This window comes from Microcaecilia unicolor, chromosome 1 (assembly GCF_901765095.1).
Source record: "Microcaecilia unicolor chromosome 1, aMicUni1.1, whole genome shotgun sequence".
NCBI lineage: Eukaryota > Metazoa > Chordata > Amphibia > Gymnophiona > Siphonopidae > Microcaecilia > Microcaecilia unicolor.
Window position 1 is genome coordinate 557,601,074 of NC_044031.1, and position 21,851 is coordinate 557,622,924.

The window sequence follows — 21,851 nt, forward strand, 5'->3', positions numbered from 1 at the left end:
TGAATTTAACCTTACAAAATTAAAATAGGAGATAAAGATTTACCATGTCTCTTCTCTAAATGTTCTAGGAATAGTAAGAGTCAGCCAACAACACATCACTCAAGCAGTGGGTCAAATATACATTAACTGAACTTGATAAAAAAAAAATTACACACATTTTGAAATTCAGCTTTATTTAGATCTATTGTTCAGGCTATGGTCACTAGCACTTCATTACTGTAATGGATTGTATGTTGGGACTGACTGAGAAATACTTAGATTACAGGTTTGTCAGAGTATGGTAGCAAGATATCTTACAAGTCTTATAACAAAATGGGATATTGCTTTACCATTATAAAGAGACTTTCACTCATTGCCTATTAGGGAACAGTGCATTTTTTTTAAATTAGTGCTACTGACTTCTTAAGTGTTAAAAAAAACACCAAACAACCACCCAAAGTACTATCTGTACAATTACATCAGTATGTTCCTAACTGATCAATGAGATCAATGCAAAAGACTACGCTAAAGTACCCCGGTAAAGATGTTGTGGAAAAAGAAACCTTACGGAAGAAAACATGTTGAGTAACAGTGGTAGAGAAACGGAATTAAAAAAAAAAAAAAAAAAAAAAAAAAAGACGATAGAAAAATGAAAGCAAAGACCATATGGCCTATCCATGCCATCTATGTCTTCCTCTCCCTTCATGATCCTACGTACTTGTCCCAAGTTTTCTTGAATTCAGATACCATTTTCGCCACCTCCACTGGGAGGCCGTTCCACAAATTCACCATTCTTTCCATGAAGAAGTATTTCCTCTGTCCCCTTTCACCTTGATCCTACAGCCCCTCAATCCAGAGCTTCCTTTCAAATGAAAAGCTTCATGAACATTTATGCTATGAAGGTATTTAAAAGTCCCTTATTTATTTATTGCATTTGTATCCCACATTTTCCCACTTATTTGCAGGCTCAATGTGGCTTACAATGTTCCGTTATGGCATTCGCCATACCAGAGTAAAAGATACGATTGGTATTACATAAAGAACATGGATGACATAATAGAATTAAGCAATCAGGTACAGAGAGATAATATTCAGAATATCAGGTAAATGGTGATGCGCTGCAGTTCCTATTATGGATCGTTGTGGTATGCCTTGTTGAAGAGATGAGTCTTCAGTGACTTGCGAAAGTTGATTAGATCGTAGATTGTTTTCAGGTCAAGTGGCAATGCATTCCACAATTGCGTGCTCATGTAGGAAAAGCTGGATGCATGTATTAATCTGTATTTTAGTCATTTACAGCTGGGGAAGTGAAGATTCAGGAATGTGCGTGTTGATCTTTTAGCGTTCCTGGGTGGCTAGTCAATAAGGTCTGATATGTAGGCCAGGGCATCTCCGTGAATGATTTTATGAACCAGTTAAAATTTAATGCCAAGAAGTGCAAGTAATGTACTTGGGGTGCAGAAACCCAAAAGAGAGATACCGGACAGGAGGGGGAGAGATTAGTAAGAGAGACCTTGGGGTTTTGGTATCCAAGGATCTGAAGGTGAAGAAACAATGTGACAAGGCGGCGGCCGTGGCCAGAAGGATGCTGGGCTGCATAGAGAGGGGTATAACCAGAAGAAAGGAGGTGTTGATGCCCCTCTACAAGTCGTTGGTGAGGCCCTACTTGGAGTGTTGTGTTCAGTTTTGGAGGCTGTATCTTGCTAAAGATATAAAAAGACTGGAAGTGGTGAAAAGCTACAAAAATGGTATGATATTTGTGTTGCAAACTGTACGAGGAGAGACTTGCTGACCTGAACACGTATACTTTGGAGGAAAGGAAACGGGTGACATGATACAGACGTTCAAATATTTGAAAGGTACTCATCCACAAACAAACCTTTTCTGGAGACGGGAAGGTGGTAGAAGTAGAGGACATGAATTGAGGTTGAAGTGGGGGCAGACTCCGGAGTAATGTCAGGAAGTATTTTTTCATGGAAAGGGTGATGGATACATGGAATGCCCTCCCACAGGAGGTGGTGGAGATGAAAACAGTAATGGAATTCAAACATGCGTGGGATAGACACAAAGAAATCCTAGCGGAGATTGTGTGGCAACACCTGTAACTGCCCTAATTGCGACTGAACAGATATGGATGGGCTGGAGTGTAAATTTTAAGGGGTTTCAATGTTAGCTTCAGAACTTTTAGTACAAGAACAGCGCTGGGCAGACCTCTACAAGTCTGTGCCTTGAGAATGGCAAGGACAAATCAAACTCTGGTATAAATATAAAGCATCACATACCATGTAAAATGAGTTTATCTTGTTGGGCAGACTGGATGGACTGTGTAGGTCTTTATCTGCCATAATTTACTATGTTGCTATTTGTCAGGTCACCCTACAGAGCACAAATTTACTTTGAGTGAATCAAGCCCTGAATGAATATTTCAAAAACTTAAGTATCTAGGCATATACAGCAAATATTTATGATTTTTCAAAAGTGGATACATTATGCCACTCAACACATCTGTCACAAAATAGAAAGAAAGAAAGAAAGAAAGAAAGAAAGAAAGAAAGAAAGAAAGAAAGAAAGAAAGAAAGAAAGAAAGAAAGAAAGAAAGAAAGAAAGAAAGAAAGAAAGAAAGAAAGAAAGAGGTGCAGTTAGTTAAAACTACTTAGTCATGAAAGACTAGTATTCTACTCTATAAACTGAACCAAATAAAATCTATTTCTGATCATAACCACCTCAAATTATGTCTAACTTTGCAAATGAAACTAATCTCAGTTAAACTTCTACCAACTTTGCTCTTAGTTCAATATTTGTAAGGAAAAATAATTAGGCAGGCTATTTAGAAAGCATAATCTGTTCACATAGGTATTGATTTTATCTTGGGAGAAATTTTTCATGTTCCAGTTGCTTCATTCCTTATTACATGCTGGAAAAGTCAGTAATAATTTTTATAGCCAAATATCTCTTTATAAGATACCAGGTTACTTTCAATATTTGCCATTTAAGTCATGCATGAAATTTAAACATTACAAAAAAATGACTTACCAGTTGACATTCCTGAAATATGCACATTTTCAGAATGTTCTGCAAGAGCACCATTTCCTAGAAATAAACATAATGAACAAATTAATTTCCAAGTAAAATAAAATTGGTTAAAAGAATCCCAGATAACATTTTACTGGAAGCATGAAATCATCTCCAAAACTAGGCAAACACGATTAGCATACTGAACTGTTAAATCTCTGCACCTTCATTTGCAAACATTTTAAACAATTACAAAAAAAAAAATTAAGTCAGTACATAAACACAATAAGAACATTTACCATACAAACAAAATATAATTGAAGATAAGGATCATAAGGCCAACTAGTATGTTCAATTTATTTTCTGATACATGCCACAGAACTCAGCTGACCTTTGTTTTTTTCTCTTACGTCTTTATAACTAGGTACACTCTGCATTCCCCATGCTGTCTTAATTTTGTTACTGTTTTTGCCTCCATCAACCCACTCTGATTTAAGCATGTTCCACCTCTTCTGTGAAAACGTTATGTTCTTATGTTACCCTGTCTACCCCCTTGGAAGCTTATTTTAAGACCTCTTGTTCTAGAATATCTTTTCAAGTTTAAAAATAAAAAAGTTTGTTGCTTATACCTTATTTATACCTTTGAGTTAGGTAAATGTCTCTACCATATTGGCACCTCTTCTCTGGGGTATAAACACGTAAGGCTATATTTACTGAAGTGTGCTAATACATTAATGAAGGCTGTTTACTGCAGTTCCTATTTTATGCAAAGGGACCTATTTTTACTAACATGAGGTAATACTCCTGAGTAAATACGGCCCTTAAACCTTTAAGTCAAATAACTTAAGGTTTTTGGTGCAGACCCGGTACGAATTTGGTATCTCTTTTTTCTGGATTTTATCTAGACTCTCTACATCCCTTTTAAAGGTATGACCACTAAAACTGATCAATACCAACAATCTAGACGTATTACTGCCTTCCTGACTCATCGTGGACATCTTAGTGTTTTCTGTCTCCTCTTTGACTGAACTGTTTTGCTACATTGAAATTATATGTCCATCACAGAGGCAGAAAGAAACCTTAGGGGTGTCCACTCTGTTCTAGATTTCAGATACACAAGCAAGATAACTTTTTCCCTTTTAACCTCATCAAAATATCACCCACAAAGGTAGTAAACACAACTGGCCTTAAGACATATCTTTATCATCCTCGCTTTGCTATTCACCTCAATCCTTCTGTTGCCTCCAGTTCAACCATTTCCTAATCCAGGCCACTTGTTCAGTTTATATCTGAGCTAAAGGTTTTTCACAATCCATGAAATCAATAGGGTTTTTAGAATATCTGTACTATGCATGAAGTAAATTTGTAGGCAATGCCTCCACTGTCCTCATTTAGGCAATTCACCAAGTGTATAGTCAGCCTTCTGAATAGCCAGACAAACCCTCCTAACTTCTGCAATTATGGTGCTTTAGAAATTAAACTACAGAAAATGTTACCCAAAAGTGTTTCCTTTAAGCTGTTTCCATGTTTCTTAAACACTTCTGTAACACCAAGGAGATTTAGGCACTTATATTGTGTGTCAAAATTCTGGATTTTTCTGTCACAATGTGGACAAGGCCTGAATCATAGTAACATAGTAAATGAAAGCAGATAAAGACCTGTACGGTCCATCCAGTCTGCCCAACAAGATAAAGCGAATGATACATACCTGTAGCAGGTGTTCTCCGAGGACAGCAGGCTGATTGTTCTCACAACTGGGTTGACGTCCACGGCAGCCCCCACCAACCGGAAAAAAACTTTGCGAGCAGTCCCGCTTGCAGGGCACGCCCTCCGCGCATGCACGGCCGTCTTCCCGCCCATGCGCGACCGTTCCCGCTCAGTTGAATGACAAGCCAAGGAATGAGGAAAAACGCAACTCCAAAGGGGAGGAGGGAGGGTAGGTGAGAACAATCAGCCTGCTGTCCTCGGAGAACACCTGCTACAGGTATGTATCATTCGCTTTCTCCGAGGACAAGCAGGCTGCTTGTTCTCACGACTGGGGTATCCCTAGCTCTCAGGCTCACTCAAAACAAGAACCCAGGTCAATTGTACCTCGCAACGGCGAGGGTATAACAGAAATTGACCTACGAAGAACAACTAACTGAGAGTGCAGCCTGAACAGAATAAAATCGGGTCCTGGAGGGTGGAGTTGGATTCAAACCCCAAATAGATTCTGCAGCACCGACTGCCCGAACCGACTGTCGCGTCGGGTATCCTGCTGAAGGCAATAATGTGATGTGAATGTGTGGACAGATGACCATGTCTCAGCCTTGCAAATCTCTTCAATAGTGGCTGACTTCAAGTGGGCCACTGACGCTGCCATGGCTCTAACACTATGAGCCGTGACATGACCCTCAAGAGCCAGCCCAGCCTGGGCGTAAGTGAAGGAAATGCAATCTGCTAGCCAATTGGAGATGGTGTGTTTCCTGACAGCGACCCCCTTCCTATCGGGGTCGAAAGAAATAAACAATTGGGCGGACTGTCTGTGGGGCTGTATCCGCTCCAGATAGAAGGCCAACGCTCGCTTGCAGTCCAATGTGTGCAACTGATGTTCAGCAGGGCGGGTATGCGGTCTGGGAAAGAATGTTGGCAAGACAATTGACTGGTTAAGATGGAACTCCGACACCACCTTTGGCAGGAACTTAGGGTGAGTGCGGAGTACTACTCTGTTATGATGAAATTTTGTATAAGGAGCATGAGCTACCAGGGCTTGAAGCTCACTGACTCTACGAGCTGAAGTAACTGCCACCAAGAAAATGACCTTCCAGGTCAGGTATTTCAGATGGGAAGAATTCAGTGGCTCAAAAGGAGGTTTCATCAGCTGGGTGAGGACGACATTGATATCCCATGACACTGCAGGAGGCTTGACAGGAGGCCTTGACAAAAGCAAGCCTCTCATAAATCGAACGACTAAAGGCTCTCCAGAGATGGCTTTACCCTCTACACGATGATGGTAAGCACTAATCGCACTAAGGTGATTCCTTACTGAGTTGGTCTTGAGACTAGACTCCGATAAGTGCAGAAGGTATTCAAGCAGGTTCTGTGCAGGACAAGAACGAGGTTCTAGGGCCTTGCTCTCACACCAAACGACAAACCTCCTCCACTTGAAAAAGTAACTCTTTTTAGTGGAATCCTTTCTAGAGGCAAGACGCGGGAGACACCCTCAGACAAACCCAACGAAGCAAAATCTACGCCCTCAACATCCAGGCCGTGAGAGCCAGAGACTGAAGGTTGGGGTACAGAAGCGCTCCGTCGTTCTGCGAAATGAGAGTCGGAAAACACTCCAATCTCCACGGTTCTTCGGAGGACAACTCCAAAAGTAGAGGGAACCAGATCTGACGGGGCCAAAAAGGCGCTATCAGAATCATGGTGCCGTGGTCTTGCTTGAGCTTCAGCAAGGTCTTCCCCACCAAAGGTATGGGAGGATAAGCATACAGGAGGCCGTTCCCCCAATGGAGGAGAAAGGCATCTGACGCCAGTCTGCCGTGCGCCTGTAGTCTAGAACAGAACAGAGGCAGCTTGTGGTTGGTCTGAGAGGCGAAAAGGTCCACCGAGGGGGTGCCCCACTCTTGGAAGATCTTGCGTACCACTCTGGAATGGAGCGACCACTCGTGCAGTTGCATGACTCTGCTCAGCCTGTTGGCCAGACTGTTGTTTACGCCTGCCAGGTATGTGGCTTGGAGAAGCATGCCGAACTGGCAAGCCCAACGCCACATCCTGACAGCTTCCTGACACAGGGGGCGAGATCCGGTGCCCCCCTGCTTGTTGATATAATACATTGCAACCTGATTGTCTGTCCGAATTTGGATGATTTGGTAGGACAGCCGATCTCTGAAGGCCTTCAGTGCGTTCCAGACCGCTCGGAGCTCCAGGAGGTTGATCTGAAGATCTTGTTCCTGGAGGGACCACAGTCCCTGGGTGTTGAGCCCATCGACATGAGCTCCCCACCCCAGGCAAGATGCATCCGTCGTCAGCACCTTCGTGGGCTGCGGAATTTGGAATGGACGTCCCAGGGTCAAATTGCTCCGAATCGTCCACCAGTGCAGCGAATTGCGGCAACTGACAGGCGGATGACATCTTCTAGATTCCCGGTGGCTTGGCACCACTGGGAAGCTAGGGTCCACTGAGCAGATCTCATGTGAAGGCGAGCCATGGGAGTCACATGAACCATGGAGGCCATATGGCCCAGGAGTCTCAACATCTGCAGAGCTGTGACCTGCTGAGATGCTCTGGTCTGGGAAGCGAGGGACAGGAGATTCTGCGCCCTTGCTTCGGGAAGAAAGGCCTGAGCCATCTGAGAATTCAGCAGAGCTCCTATGAATTCCAGAGATTGGACTGGCTGGAGATGGGACTTCGGGTAATTTATCACAAACCCCAGCAGCTCCAGAAGGTGAATAGTGCACTGCATGGACCGAAGAGCTCCTGCCTCTGAGGTGCTCTTGACCAGCCAATCATCGAGATACGGGAACACGTGCACCCCCAGCTTGCGTAGATACGCCGCAACCACCACGAGACACTTCGTGAACACCCGTGGTGCAGAGGCGAGCCCAAAGGGCAGCACACAATACTGAAAGTGCCGTGTCCCCAGACGGAATTGGAGATACGGTCTGTGAGCTGGCAGTATCGGGATGTGAGTGTAAGCGCCCTTTAAATCCATGGAACATAGCCAATCGTCTTTCTGAATCATTGGTAGAAGGGTGCCCAAGGAAAGCATCCTGAACTTCTCTTTGACCAGATATTTGTTCAGGCCTCTCAGGTCTAGGATGGGGCGCATCCCCTGTTTTCTTTTCCACAAGGAAGTACCTGGAATAGAATCCCTACCCTTCCTGCCCGGGTGGCACGGGCTCGACCGCATTGGCACTGAGAAGGGCGGAGAGTTCCTCTGCAAGTACCTGCTTGTGATGGGAGCTGAAGGATTGGGCTCCCGGTGGGCAATTTGGCGGGGTGGAGATAAAATTCAGGGTGTATCCGCACCACACTATTTGGAGAACCCACTGGTCGGAGGTTACACAAGAGGCCACCTTTGGTGAAAAACTTTCAACCTCCCCCCGACTGGCAGGTCGTCCGGTACGGATACTTTGATGGCGGCTATGTTCCCATGGATCCAGTCAAAAGCCCGTCCCCTGCTTTTGCTGTGGAGGCGCAGAGGGCTGCTTAGGCGCACGCTGTTGACGGGAACGAGCGCGCTGGGACTGTCCCTGTGCCTGAAGAGGCCTTCGGGCCGGCTGGGTGTACATACGCTTGCTGTAGGCGTAGGGTACAGCCTGCTGGGCCCTGGAAAAACGTCCACCTGCAGAGGTGGATGCTGAAGGCGCCCGGTGGGAGAGCTTATCGAGAGCGGTTTCTCGCTGGTGTAGTTGGTCCACCAACTGCTCGACCTTCTCGCCGAAAATGTTATCCCCTCGGCAAGGGACATCCGCCAGTCGCTGCTGGGTGCGGTTGTCCAAGTCAGAGGCATGCAGCCATGAGAGTCTGCGCATCACTATACCTTGGGCCGCAGCTCAAGATGCCACATCACAGATGTCATAGATACCCCTGGACAGGAACTTTCTGCACGCCTTCAGCTGCCTGACCACCTCCTGAAACAGCCTGGACTGCTCCCGGGGGGGGGGGGGGGGGGGGGGGAGCTTGTCGACCAGGTCCGCCAGTTGCCTCACATTGTTCCGCATGTGAATGCTCGTGTAGAGCTGGTATGATTGGATGCGGGTCACGAGCATGGAAGATTGGTAGGCCTTCCTCCCAAACTAGTCCAGAGTGCGAGACTCCCGCCCAGGGGGCGCCGAGGCGGTATCCCTCGAACTCCGTGCTCTCTTTAGAGCAGAGTCCACGACCGCTGAGTCATGAGGCAATTGAGGCCACAACAACTCTGGGTCTGAGTGGATCCTGTATTGGGACTCCGCTTTCTTGGGGATGGTGGGATTAGATAGTGGCTTCAGCCAGTTCCGAAGCAGTGTCTCCTTAATGACATTGTGCAACGGCACCGTGGAAGACTCTCTAGGTGGTGATGGATAGTCGAGGACTTCGAGCATCTCCGCCCTCGGCTCATCCACAGTGACCACGGGAAAGGGAATGCAAATAGACATATCCCTGACAAAGGAGGCAAAGGAGAGGCTCTCAGGGGGCGAGAGCTTCCTCTCCGGTGAAGGAGTGGGGTCGGAGGGAAGGCCCACAGACTCCTCTGAGGAGAAATATCTGGGGTCCTCCTCCTCCCCCCACGAGGCCTCCTCCTCCTCAGTGTCGGACATGAGCTCTCTCAGCTCAGACCTCAACCGGGCCCGTCTCGACTGCGAGGAACCACGTCCTCGATGATGGCGTCGAGCGGTGGACTCCCGCGCCGGCGGGGACGAAGCTCCCTCCATCGACGTCGACGGGGACTCCACCTGCGTGGCGGTCGACACCGGTGCCGCAAGCAGCCTCGGCATCGGGCCAGAGCACACCGGCGCCTCCATCAACGGCGCCGGGGGCGCAAGCACCCCCGGTGCTGGCACAGCCTGGCGCATCAGCCCTTCCAGGATCCCGGGAAGGATGGCTCAGAGGCACTCGTCGAGGCCCGCTGCCGGGAAAGGCAGGGGGGCCGGAGTGGGTGTCGGAAGCTGCTTGGGTCCAGGAGACGGTACCGAAGTACCCGCGGACTGACGCAGCAACACCTCTTCAACCGAGGGGGAACGCTCCTCCCGGCACTGCCGCTTCCTGGGCGTCGAGTCGTCCCTCAAAGTACCGGACCTGGCAGTCACGTGCGCCGTGGGCGACCGATGACGATGCTTCTTTGCTTTCTTTCGATGCCCGTCATCGGCGCTCGGCGGAAGAGACGAGGAGGAGGTGGAACCCCCTCCGGCCTCGAGGAATCGGATCCGACAGGGCTCAGTCCCGATGGCCCTGGGTAGAGGGAGTAGCCGGGGCAGACTGCCCGCGCGGCCGCTCACCCCCGCCGTCACCGGCAGGCCGGCGGGCCAACTGTACCTGTACTCCTGGGGTCGGTGCCAGAGTTGGCACCGATTTCGTCGACATCAGTACCGGTACCGAAGACCCGGCCGTCGACACCGATGCCGTCGAGGTCGACGTCGAAGGGCCGGCGCAAGTTCCAAAAAGACGGTCCCGAAGAACTTGCCTCGCCACCTGTGTCCGCTTCCTTAAGCCGAGACACAAGGTGCACGTCTTGGAATTATGCTCCGGCCCGAGGCACTGGAGGCACCAAGCGTGGGTATCGGTCTGTGAGATCTGCCGGCCACACCGACCACACTTTTTGAATCCACTCGGGACCTTCGAGGACATCGATGGAAAAATCGCGTCGGCGAGGTCAAAGTCGTCGATGGTGGCGGTGAAAAGCACACCCGAAAAAGAAAACGACCGCGCGGCCACAAGGCCGCGACGAAGCGCCCTCGTGGCTAAGAACGACGAGGACAACTCTTTTTTTTTTTTAGTTTCCTAAGAAAAAAAGACCACGCGAATGCGTAAGCGAAACAAGAAAAAACCGCGGCTAGGCCGCAATCCGGTTTCTGGGGCTGACAAAGAGAGAGATGGTAACACGTCTTCCTCCAGCACGGAATAGAAAAAAACTGAGCGGGAACGGTCGCGCACGGGCGGGAAGACGGCCGCGCATGCACGGTGGGCGTGCCCTGCGTGCGGGACCGCCCGCGAAGTTTTTTTCCGGTTGGTGGGGGCTGCCGTGGACGTCAACCCAGTCGTGAGAACAAGCAGCCTGCTTGTCCTCGGAGAAACTCATTTTACAGGATATGTGATGCTTTATACGTATACCCGAGTTTGATTTGTCCTTGCCATTCTCAGGGCACAGACCATAGAAGTCTGCCCAAAACTGTTTTTGTACTAAGTTCTGAAGCTAACGTCGAAGCCCCTTAAAATTTACACTGCAGCCCATCCCTATCTATTGAGTCACGATCAGGGCACAGACCATAGAAGTCTGCCCAGCTCCTGTTTTGTTTCCCAATTACCGGCGTTGCCACCCAATCTCCGCTAAGATTCCACGGAACCATTCCTTCTAAACAGGATTCCTTTGTGTTTATCCTACGCATGTTTGAATTCCATTACCGTTTTCATCTCCACCACCTCCAGCGGGAGGGCATTCCACATATCCACCACCCTGTCCGTGAAAAAAAACTTCACGACATTATTCCTGAGTCTGCCCCCCTTCAACCTCAATTCATGTCCTCTAGTTCTACCGCCTTCTCATCTCCGAAAAAGGTTCATTTGTGGATTGTTTTTCACTATTAATCATGGTAAAAAAAAAATGAACAAACAAACTGAAAAATAAAACAACTAAAATGCTGGAAGACACAGAGGTAAACATTTATCAAAAACAGTTGATAGACCGTTCTTTTACAATCCATTTGGCATAGCAGAAAAACAGTGGCATGCAATGAAGTTACCTACTTGTATGTCTGACTGTATCCAACTTAGGAACAGAAAACTTGTTTAGTCACAACTTTAGAACTAAAGGATATAATGGTGGTCAGGAAGTTATAAATAAAAAGAGAAAAAAGGTGGTTCTGGTATGTCTACACACAGATTACTGAGATCCTAAATACAGTACTATGTAATTCTACAGGACACTAATTGTAGAAGATAGAGAAAGCACTGTTGTTCGCCTATTACAGTTTTCCATAGTCAGAAGGATTGATCAGTGGGTTGTATTATCGTATGTCACTGAGAGGTAACTTCTCCCAGAACTCAGACCCAGGCGTAACGTTCTGAGCACGCATATCCCTTTCCACATGCAGCAGTCTCCCCGGCCTGCCATTTTTAGTTTTTGCATGTGGCCCAAGAGAAGCAAAACAAAGTTTCCCCAATAATTCTTATATATATTTATCTTCTAATATTGTTTTTCATCATTTGTTCTTTTAGGGGAAACAAATCCCAATTTATGTTGAGTTCTAGGGTTGCTTCCTGTCCTCAGTGTGCCAGATCTTTCTAGAACACAGCAGTCATCTGTTCTACCTCTGATAATTAACATAAGCACATAAGAAAAGCCAAAATTCCACTGCGGCCCCTTGTGATCTTGGGCAAGTCAAATATTCCAAACAGATTATGAGCCCTTGAGGAATAGAAAAAAAACTGGAAAAAAAATTACCACAAGCTAAAAATCGAAAATCCCTTCTGCCACACATTACAGCTAACCTCACTGCCCCACCCACCAAAAACAAATTCACTACAGACAGTATTGAAGGGCTGAGGAAGTAGAAGCGAGAGAGCTCTCCACTGCTGGCTTCTAGATTTCATAGAAATTTGTTGGGAGACCTGAATTAGGGGAAGTTATAAGATTTGAATGTGTATTAATACCCCTCAGGGTGCTGTCAGGTTCATCATTCTAAAGTGGAAAGAGTTTGGAGGGATGACCTCACTGAGGCAGTATCTTGGTTGTGCTAAAGTGAAATCTCCACAGGTTAAGGAAACTGCTGAGTAAGATAACTGTGAGGCCTAAGATAACTTTAAAAGAACTGTACAGGTCTCTGGCTAAGACTGGGAAAATGCTGACTGTTCAACTATAAGATGTGCCGACTGGGTAATTTGGAAACTGCCATTAGGACCAACTATACTATGTGGCCTTAGCCAGCAGAGCGGGGAGTTAGGTCAGGGATTAGGAGCACCAGTCAGCAAAACCTACCATGCCAGAAGTAAAGAAAATACTATATTTTTCCATTAAGCACCAGCAGGTAATACCGCTGAGGTCACTGGTAAAAGATCAGCTTTCTCTCTACCTCCATCTGCTGGTAGGTGGGGATCACACCCACTTGAGCAGAACATATTGCTCTTCCAACACTATCTCTACAGTAAAACATAGTGATGGCACTATTATTTTGTGGGGGTGATTTGCAGCAGCAGCAGGTACAGGGAAGCTTGTGAAGGTTAAGGATAAACTGGATGGTATCAAGAACAGGAGCAAAACCTGTTCTATCTGCTATACACCAGTGTATACTTCTGACTTGCCTCTGGGACAGAAGTAACCTTCTGGAGATCACCTGGCCTTGAGTATTTTTGTTACATTTGTACCCCACGCTTTCCCACTCATGGCAGGCTCAATGCGGCTTACATATTGTATACTTATTTGTACCTGGGGCAATGGAGGGTTAAGTGATTTGCCCAGAGTCACAAGGAGCTGCCTGAAGTGGGAATCAAACTCAGTTCCTCAGTTCCACCACTCTAACCACTAGGCCACTCCTCCACTTTTACTTCCCCAGGAAAGAAACCTCTAGCTACTAAATAAGTATTAGACATAATAAATGTTTATTCAAATTGTCAAAGAAGCCAATCAGTAATTATTGAAATAGTAACAAACGCCCAATACAGTATATGTAGCAAATAAAAACAGAGTTTTTCCTGGGAGCTGTCAATATGTCCACCTCCTAGTGTAGGCACATTGAGGCTTGCCATCCTCAGTTTGTTTCCTGTTAAATACTTTTTTCTTCCTTTCATCATTATCTTAATTATAATTACCCTTCCTACCTAATAAATATGCATCTTTCCAGAATATTCTGCTCCTGTTATGAGTCATATTCCATCAAATTCTATCTTTTATTATTTTACTAGTAAAAAAGGTAAAATTATGTATCATACCTGATAATTTTCTTTCCATTAATCATAGCTGATCAATCCATAGACTGGTGGGTTGTGTCCACCTACCAGCAGGTGGAGATAGAGAGCAAACTTTGCCTCCCTATATGTGGTCATGTGCTGCCGGAAACTCCTCAGTATGTCGATATCAAAGCTCCATCCGCAGGACTCAGCACTTAGAGAATTACACCCACGAAGGGACACTCTGCCCAGCTCACCACCGCCGAAACGGGGGAGGGGAATTAACCCAGCTCATCCCCACACAAGTGGGGGAGGGGAATCCGTCCAGCTCATCCCCGCGGAGCGGGGGAGGGACACCACCCCGCCGATGCGGGGGGATCTGGCTTATCCTGCAACCGCAACCGCGGGAGGAGCTGACTGACCCTAACACCGCCGAAGCGGGAGGGGTACAAAGCTGCCCTACAGCCGCACGAAGCGGGAGGGAGTGCCGGCAGAATTTTAAGTCTCAATCCAGCCCCGTAAAACGGATGGGAGAGGAATGCAGCAGCTCACTGTAACACAAACTCGTCTCAACTCTTGAAGAATCCAAGTGAAAAAACTTGAACACGAAGTCTTTCTGAAGTAACTGAAGACTAAACTTGAACCTGAAATGCAACCAGAATAAAAAACAGTACAGATATCTGGGAGGGGCTATGGATTGATCAGCTATGATTAATGGAAAGAAAATTATCAGGTATGATACATAATTTTACCTTCCATATCATCAAGCTGATCAATCCATAGACTGGTGGGATGTACCGAAGCAGTACTCACCCAGGGCGGGACATTGAAATCCCTGACCTCAACACTGAAGCTCCAAACCGGGCCTCCGCCCGTGCAGCCACAGTCAAGCGGTAATGCTTGGAGAATGTATGAGCCGAAGCCCAAGTTGCCGCCTTGCATATCTCTTCCAAGGATACGAATCCGGCCTCTGCCATCGAGGCCGCCTGAGCTCTAGTGGAGTGAGCCTTCAGCTGGATAGGCGGCACCTTCCCCGCGGCCACATAAGCCGCTGCGATGGCTTCCTTGACCCATCTTGCCACTGTAGGCTTAGCAGCCTGCAGACCCTTACGAGGACCTGCAAACAGGACAAACAGATGATCCGATTTCCGGAAATCATTGGTCACTTCCAAGTATCTGATGATGACTCGTCTCACATCCAGATATTTAAGAGCAGAGTACTCCTCTGGGTAGTCCTCCCTACGAAAGGAAGGGAGACAGAGCTGCTGATTCACATGGAAGCGAGAAACAATCTTGGGCAGGAAGGAAGGCACTGTGCGAATAGTCACTCCTGCCTCAGTGAACTGCAGAAAGGGCTCTCGACATGAGAGCGCCTGGAGCTCGGAAACTCTTCTGGCTGAAGTGATAGCCACCAAAAAGACTGCTTTCAACGTCAGGTCTTTCAGAGATGCCCTCGACAAGGGTTCAAAAGGCGGCTTCTGCAATGCTCTTAGCACCAGGTTGAGATTCCACGCAGGCACCACTGAGTGCAGAGGAGGGCGCAGGTGATTAACTCCCTTGAGAAAGCGCACCACATCTGGCTGCGAAGCCAGGGAAGCACCCTTCAGGCGGCCCCTGAAGCAAGCCAGAGCCGCTACCTGGACTTTAAGGGAACTGAGCGACAGGCCTTTCTCCAGACCTTCTTGCAGGAACGCCAACACTGAAGAAATTGGAGCAGTGAAGGGAGAAAGTGAGCCTGCTTCACACCACGCTGCAAAGATACGCCAAACCCTGGCGTAAGCAGTAGAAGTAGAGCGCTTCCTCGCTCTCAGCATAGTGGCGATGACCTTGTCTGAGAAGCCCTTCTTTCTCAGACGCTGCCGCTCAATAGCCAGGCCGTAAGACCAAAGGGGGAGGGATCCTCCATCACCACGGGACCCTGATGTAACAGGCCCTGCTCCACTGGCAGCCGCAGAGGATCGTCGACTGAGAGCCTGATCAAGTCCGCATACCAGGGACGTCTGGGCCAATCCGGACCCACCAGGATTACCCTGCCGGGATGCTTTGCCACCCGGTCTAGCACCCTGCCCAACATGGGCCAGGGCGGGAACACATAGAGAAGCTCTTGTGTCGGCCACTGTTGGAGGAGAGCATCTACTCCCAGGGATCGAGGGTCCCGTCCTCTGCTGAAAAAGCGCGGCACTTGGCAATTGGCCGATGACGCCATCAGATCTAGGCTCGGCTGGCCCCAGCGCTTCGTGATGTCCAAGAACGCCTGAGCAGATAGCTGCCACTCTCCGGGCTCCAAGGTATGGCGACTGAGAAAGTCCGCCTTGACATTCATGACTCCGGCAATGTGGGCCGCTGACAGCTGCTCCAGGTTCGCTTCCGCCCACTGGCATAGATTCATAGCCTCCTTGGCTAGAGGGGTGCTCTTGGTACCTCCCTGGCGGTTGACATAGGCCACAGCCGTGGCATTGTCCGACAGGACCCGTACAGGCTTCAACACCAGTACCGGGATGAACTCCAAAAGCGCCAACCGAATGGCTCTGAGTTCCAGGAGGTTGATAGACCACTTTGCCTCTGCAGGAGACCAGAGCCCCTGCGCTGTCCTTCCCAAGCAGTGGGCTCCCCAGCCCGACAAAGAGGCGTCCGTCGTGACGACAATCCACTCCGGGGTCACCAGAGGCATTCCCGCAGACAACTTGTCTGTCTGCATCCACCAGCTCAGCGCCTTGCGCACTGCTGGGTCCAAGGGAAGGCGCACAGCATAATCCTCCGACATCGGAGTCCAGCGCTGCAGGAGAGATTGTTGTAGTGGTCTCATATGAGCCCTGGCCCAGGGCACTACTTCCATCGTGGCCGTCATAGAGCCCAACAGCTGCACATAGTCCCAAGCTCGAAGAGGAGAGGCTACTAGGAACTGGTCCACCTGAGCCTGAAGTTTGACAATCCGATTGTCTGGCAGGAACACTCTGCCCACTTGGGTGTCGAATCGAACTCCCAGGTACTCCAGGGACTGAGTCGGGCGCAGCTGGCTCTTCTCCCAGTTGATGATCCATCCCAGGGAGCTCAAAAGAGCAACTACCCGGTCCACAGCTTTGCCGCACTCTGCATAAGAGGGGGCTCGGATCAACCAGTCGTCCAGATAAGGATGGACTTGTACTCCTTCCTTTCGTAGGAAGGCCGCGATGACCACCATTACTTTGGAAAAGGTCCGCGGAGCAGTAGCCAACCCGAACGGGAGGGCTCTGAACTGGAAGTGTCGTCCCAGGACTGCAAAACGCAGAAAGCGTTGATGAGGAGACCAGATGGGAATATGCAGGTACGCTTCCTTGATGTCCAAGGAAGCCAAGAACTCTCCTGCCTTCACTGCCGCTATAACAGAGCGGAGAGTCTCCATGCGAAAGTGCCGCACTTTTAAGGCCCGATTGACCCCTTTGAGGTCGAGGATAGGCCGGACAGAACCTCCTTTCTTTGGTACCACAAAGTAAATGGAGTAACGCCCCTTGCCAAGCTGACTTTCTGGCACCGGAACGACCGCACCCAGGCGGATCAGATTGTCCAAGGTCTGCTGCACTGCCACAGCTTTGACCGGAGACTTGCAGGGAGAGAGTATAAACCCGTCTCTTAAGGGTCGGCAGAACTCTAGCTTGTAGCCGTCTCTGATGACTTCCAGCACCCAAGCGTCTGAAGTTATTGTGGTCCACTCGCCCAGAAACGAGGACAGCCGTCCTCCAATCTGCACTGGGGCGTGGACCAAGGCCCCGTCATTGGGTACGAGACCCTGGGGGAGGACCGGAGGGAGCACCTCCGGGACGGCGGTCTCTGCGAAAGGAATGCTGCTTGGGGGAGAAATTCCTCTTAAAGGAAGAGGGGGCAGAGGAACCCGACCTGCCCGGGCGGTACCGACGGGCTTCCTGAAACCGTCCTCTGGAGGTACCGGGACGAGTACTAGCCCGAGCCCTGACCTCTGGTAACTTCTTGCCCTTAGACGTGCCGAGATCGGTCACGATTTTGTCCAGCTCGACCCCAAAGAGCAGCTTGCCTTTAAAAGGCAATCTAGCCAGGCGGGATTTAGAGGCGTGGTCAGCAGACCAATGCTTCAGCCAAAGCCACCGCCGCACAGAGATTGTCTGAGCCATGCCTTTAGCTGAGGCCCTCAAGACATCATACAGCAAGTCTGCCAAATAGGCTAAGCCAGATTCCAGGGCCGGCCAATCAGCCCTCAAGGAATGATCCGAGGGGGAAGCCCGCTGCACCATAGTCAGGCACGCCCTGGCCACATAGGAGCCGCAAACTGAGGCCTGCAAACTTAAAGCAGCCGCCTCAAAGGACGACCTTAAGGCCGCCTCCAATCTTCTGTCTTGGGCGTCCTTTAGGGCCGTGCCACCTTCCACCGGCAACGCCATTTTCTTAGTCACCGCAGTGATTAAAGAATCCACGGTAGGCCACAGATAGGCCTCACGTTCACTTTCAGTCAAAGGATAGAGGCGGGACATAGCCCTAGCCACTTTAAGGCTCGCTTCCGGGACATCCCATTGAGCCGAAATTAAGGTGTGCATGGCATCATGCACGTGGAAGGTTCTAGGCGGGCGCTTCGTCCCCAGCATAATGGCAGAGCCAACAGGGGCTGAGGGAGAGACGTCCTCCAGAGAGGAAATCTTCAAAGTGTCCATGGCCTGTATCAACAGGTTGGGCAAATCCTCTGAGCTAAAAAGCCGCGCTGCAGAGGGGTCATCCGCTCCATCCGAGCGGGGATCCGTCTCCTCCAAGGAATCCGCAAAGGACCGTTGGGAGAACTCAGATACGCTGCCCTCATCTACATCAGAGGAGACAAAGTCCTCCAAGGCCTGGGAATCAACCCGAGGGCGTTTACCTCTGGGAACCTCAACCTCTTTACCAGACGAGGGAGCAGGGGCAGCGTTTTGCATAAGGAAGGCCTGATGCAGCAGCAAAACAAACTCGGGGGAGAAACCCCCCAGACTGTGCACTTCCGCAGCCTGGGCTACAGCCCTAGACGCACCCTCAACCGGCGCTCGCAAGAGCGGGTGAGAGACATGCTGCGCATCCAAAATGGCGTCCGGCGCGACACTCCGCGAAGGAGCAGCGCGGAAAGAACGGCGCTTAACTTTAGCCGCTTTTGTGCCGTCGCCCAAATTAAGGGCGTTCATGGCATTAATGTCTCCAACCTCAAGGGCGGCCCAAGAAGCCGTCCAAGCCGCGTGGCCGGCCAAGATGGCGGAGGCGAGGAGCGGGGGATGGGCGTTTATGGCGGGAAAAACCGCCACGCCGGAGGAAGGACCGGGACATTCATCGGTCACTAAACTGTCACCCAACAAGGGCGAATCAGGCTTTAAGACCCCCGCATCCCCTCTAGAAGCGCTCAAGCGATCCGGGGAGCGACTCTTTGCGCCCTCGCCCTCCGACGCCATATGCCACGAGGAGAAGAATCGGGGAACCCCCTGCCCGCTATAAAAAGGTAAAATTACCTTCTTGCCGCTCCGAGCTGTAACGACCTGGTGTCCCAGTGAGTAGCTGCAATAAACGTTTAAATAAACGTCGAAATAAACGCCTTTAAGGGCGTTCAAACATTTTTTTTTTTTTTTAACGGAGCCAGCAGGAGGGGGGAGAAAAGGAGGGACCTGGCGCCACCAGGTTTGCACTTGCTCAAGAAGAGCCCTCAACCCCAGGCACTCAACAAAACCTAAAAATTAGGCTTGGAGGCCTAGCCAGAGCTGCTGCTGTGTGTGACCACCACCTGCTGAGATAGAGAACATACCGAGGAGTTTCCGGCAGCACATGACCACATATAGGGAGGCAAAGTTTGCTCTCTATCTCCACCTGCTGGTAGATGGACACAACCCACCAGTCTATGGATTGATCAGCTTGATGATATGGAAAGGCCCGTTTCTGTTTTAAAGGAAACGAGCGCTAGCAAGGTTTTCCTGGAAGTGTGTATGTTTGAGTTAGTGTGTGAGAGAGCGTGAATGTGCGAGTGTGTGTGTGACAGAGAGAGAGTGAGAATGGGTGTGAGTGTGTGTGTAAGAATGACACTCCATCATGCCAAACTCCAGCCCTCTTACTCAAATATAACAAAAAGTTCCCACCATCCCTTAATCAGAGTTGCCAGCACCATCAATGCCCTTTACTTTAATGTTCTCCCCGTGTTACTTGAAAACTAAGATTGTGCTTCAATTTGTCACATGGCTGCATCTTATCATTTTCGAAAGTGATCGCCGGCCATCTTCCAACACAAATCGGGAGATGGCCGGCAATCTCCTGAACCCGGCCAAATCAGTATAATCGAAAGCCGATTTTGGCTGGGTTCAACTGCTTTCTGTCGTGGAGCCGGCGAAATATCAAGGGGGCGTGTCGGTAGGGTAGTGAAGGCAGGATGGGGGCGGGACGAGGGCGTGTTCACGAGATGGCCAGCTTCGCCTGATAATGGAAAAAAAAAGCCAGGCTTGACAAGCATTTCGCCGACTTTACTTGGTCCCTTTTTTTTCACGACCAAGCTTCAAAAAGGAGCCCCAACTGACCAAATGACCACCGGAGGGAATCGGGGATCACCTCCCCTTACTCCCCCCGTGGTCACCAACCCCCTCCCACCCAAAAAAAACCCCTTTTTTGCCAGCCTCTATGCCAGCCTCAAATGTCATACCCAGCTCCATGACAGCAGTATGCAAGTCCCTGGAGCAGTTTTTAGTGGGTGCAGTGCTCTTCAGACAGGTGGACCCAGGCCCATCCCCCCTACCTGTTACATTTGTGGTGGTAAATGGGAGCCCTCCAAAACCCATCCACAACCCTCTGTACCCACATGTAGGTGCCCCCCTTCACTCCTTAGGGCTATGGTAATGGTGTAGAGTTGTGGGAAGTGGGTTTTGGGGGGATTTGGGGGGGCTAAACAACCAAGGGAAGGGAGCTATGCACCTGGGCGCTATTCTTATTTTTTTTTTTTTAGAAGTGCCCCCTAGGGTGCCTGGTTGGTGTCCAGGCATGTGAGGGGGGCCAGTGCACTACAAATGCTGGCTCCTCCCACGACCAAATGCCATGGATTTCACCGCGTTTGAGATCGCCGACATTATTTTCCATTATGGCCGAAAACCGATGCCGGCCATCTCAAACCCGGCAAGCTCTGACATTTGGCCGGGTCCAACCGTATTAGCGAAGAAAAAGATGGCCGGCCATCTTTTTCAAAAATATGGTTGGCTCCACCCACTTATGGCGCCAGCGTCGGAGATGGCCGGCGCCATTCAATTATGCCCCTCCTAGTCTCCTGAAGACATACAATATCTGCCTTTAGGCGTCCTAGATGTGAGAGGGTCTTTTTTCTCTTAAACAGGGAGGAAATTCCCCCCACGTTGCACGACACTAATTTACAGTGTGACATTTCTCAAGACCACTTTCACATTGTAATAATACCAACCATATAGGTTCCAGGGTCCCAGCCCTTCCCCCAGAACACCCCGTTCCTCTATAAATTGACCCTCTCTCCCGCAGGTCACTCCATTTACCACATTCTCCACATCCACATCCTCCACACCCTCCCTGCATGATTCCTACCCCAGTGCAGCCTCTTCCCATCTCTACCCATATGACCTAGTTCTTTCCCTGTGAATGCTTGCCACACCTTCAGAATGCCCCACTTAACCCCCCCCACCCCCTGTTCCCCCCATCCCTACCCTTAGTTCCCCCCTCGCTGCCCATTCCCACAAATGAACGCCTTGCGCATCTATCTTACCCCCCAATCCCCCTCAATCGCAATCAGACCCCTCCCTCCTCCCCCCTTTGTCCTCCCCATACAGAACCCGTGAACCTCGAGGGTACTATTACCATTGAGGTAAGATCACAAACGTGCAGAGGCCCCCGCCCCCCCCCCCCCAGCCCTGTATTAACACTTTCTTACATAGTTAATATGTCCTCCATCATACAGTCTCAAAAGACCACCAAGTCTCGATCTCTCACAGCTTCCACTGTCACCTCCTTTCACAGGAGCTCAGTACCCCGGATCAGATCAGGTCGGAGGGCTGTGGCCTTGTATCCCTCGATTCAGGAACTGCTGAACTCTTGGTCAGATTCAAAGGAGGACCACTTTCCATTGTAGTGCACCTTCAAAATAGCTGGAAAAAGTAACATGAAGCGCACCTTCTTTTCTACCAGGGTGGTGCAGATTGGATGAAATTTCCTCCTTTTTGCTTGTACACAAGTCGAATAGTCCTGAAATATTTTAATCGGTGCTCCTGCATATTTCAAAGTGTCTCTTTTCAGTCTATAGCTTTGTAGGATCTGTTCCTTATGAATAAAATTGTGAA

The 21,851-nt window shown here is 49.3% G+C and overlaps 1 protein-coding gene across 1 annotated transcript in view; it reads right to left on the minus strand.

The window, feature by feature from the left end:
- LRP12 (LDL receptor related protein 12) overlaps positions 1-21,851 on the minus strand; it is a 206,027-nt gene that overhangs the window by 104,044 nt on the left and 80,132 nt on the right. The window contains 1 exon segment of the mRNA XM_030217957.1: positions 3,013-3,069. Coding sequence (XP_030073817.1) covers positions 3,013-3,069 — 57 coding nt within the window.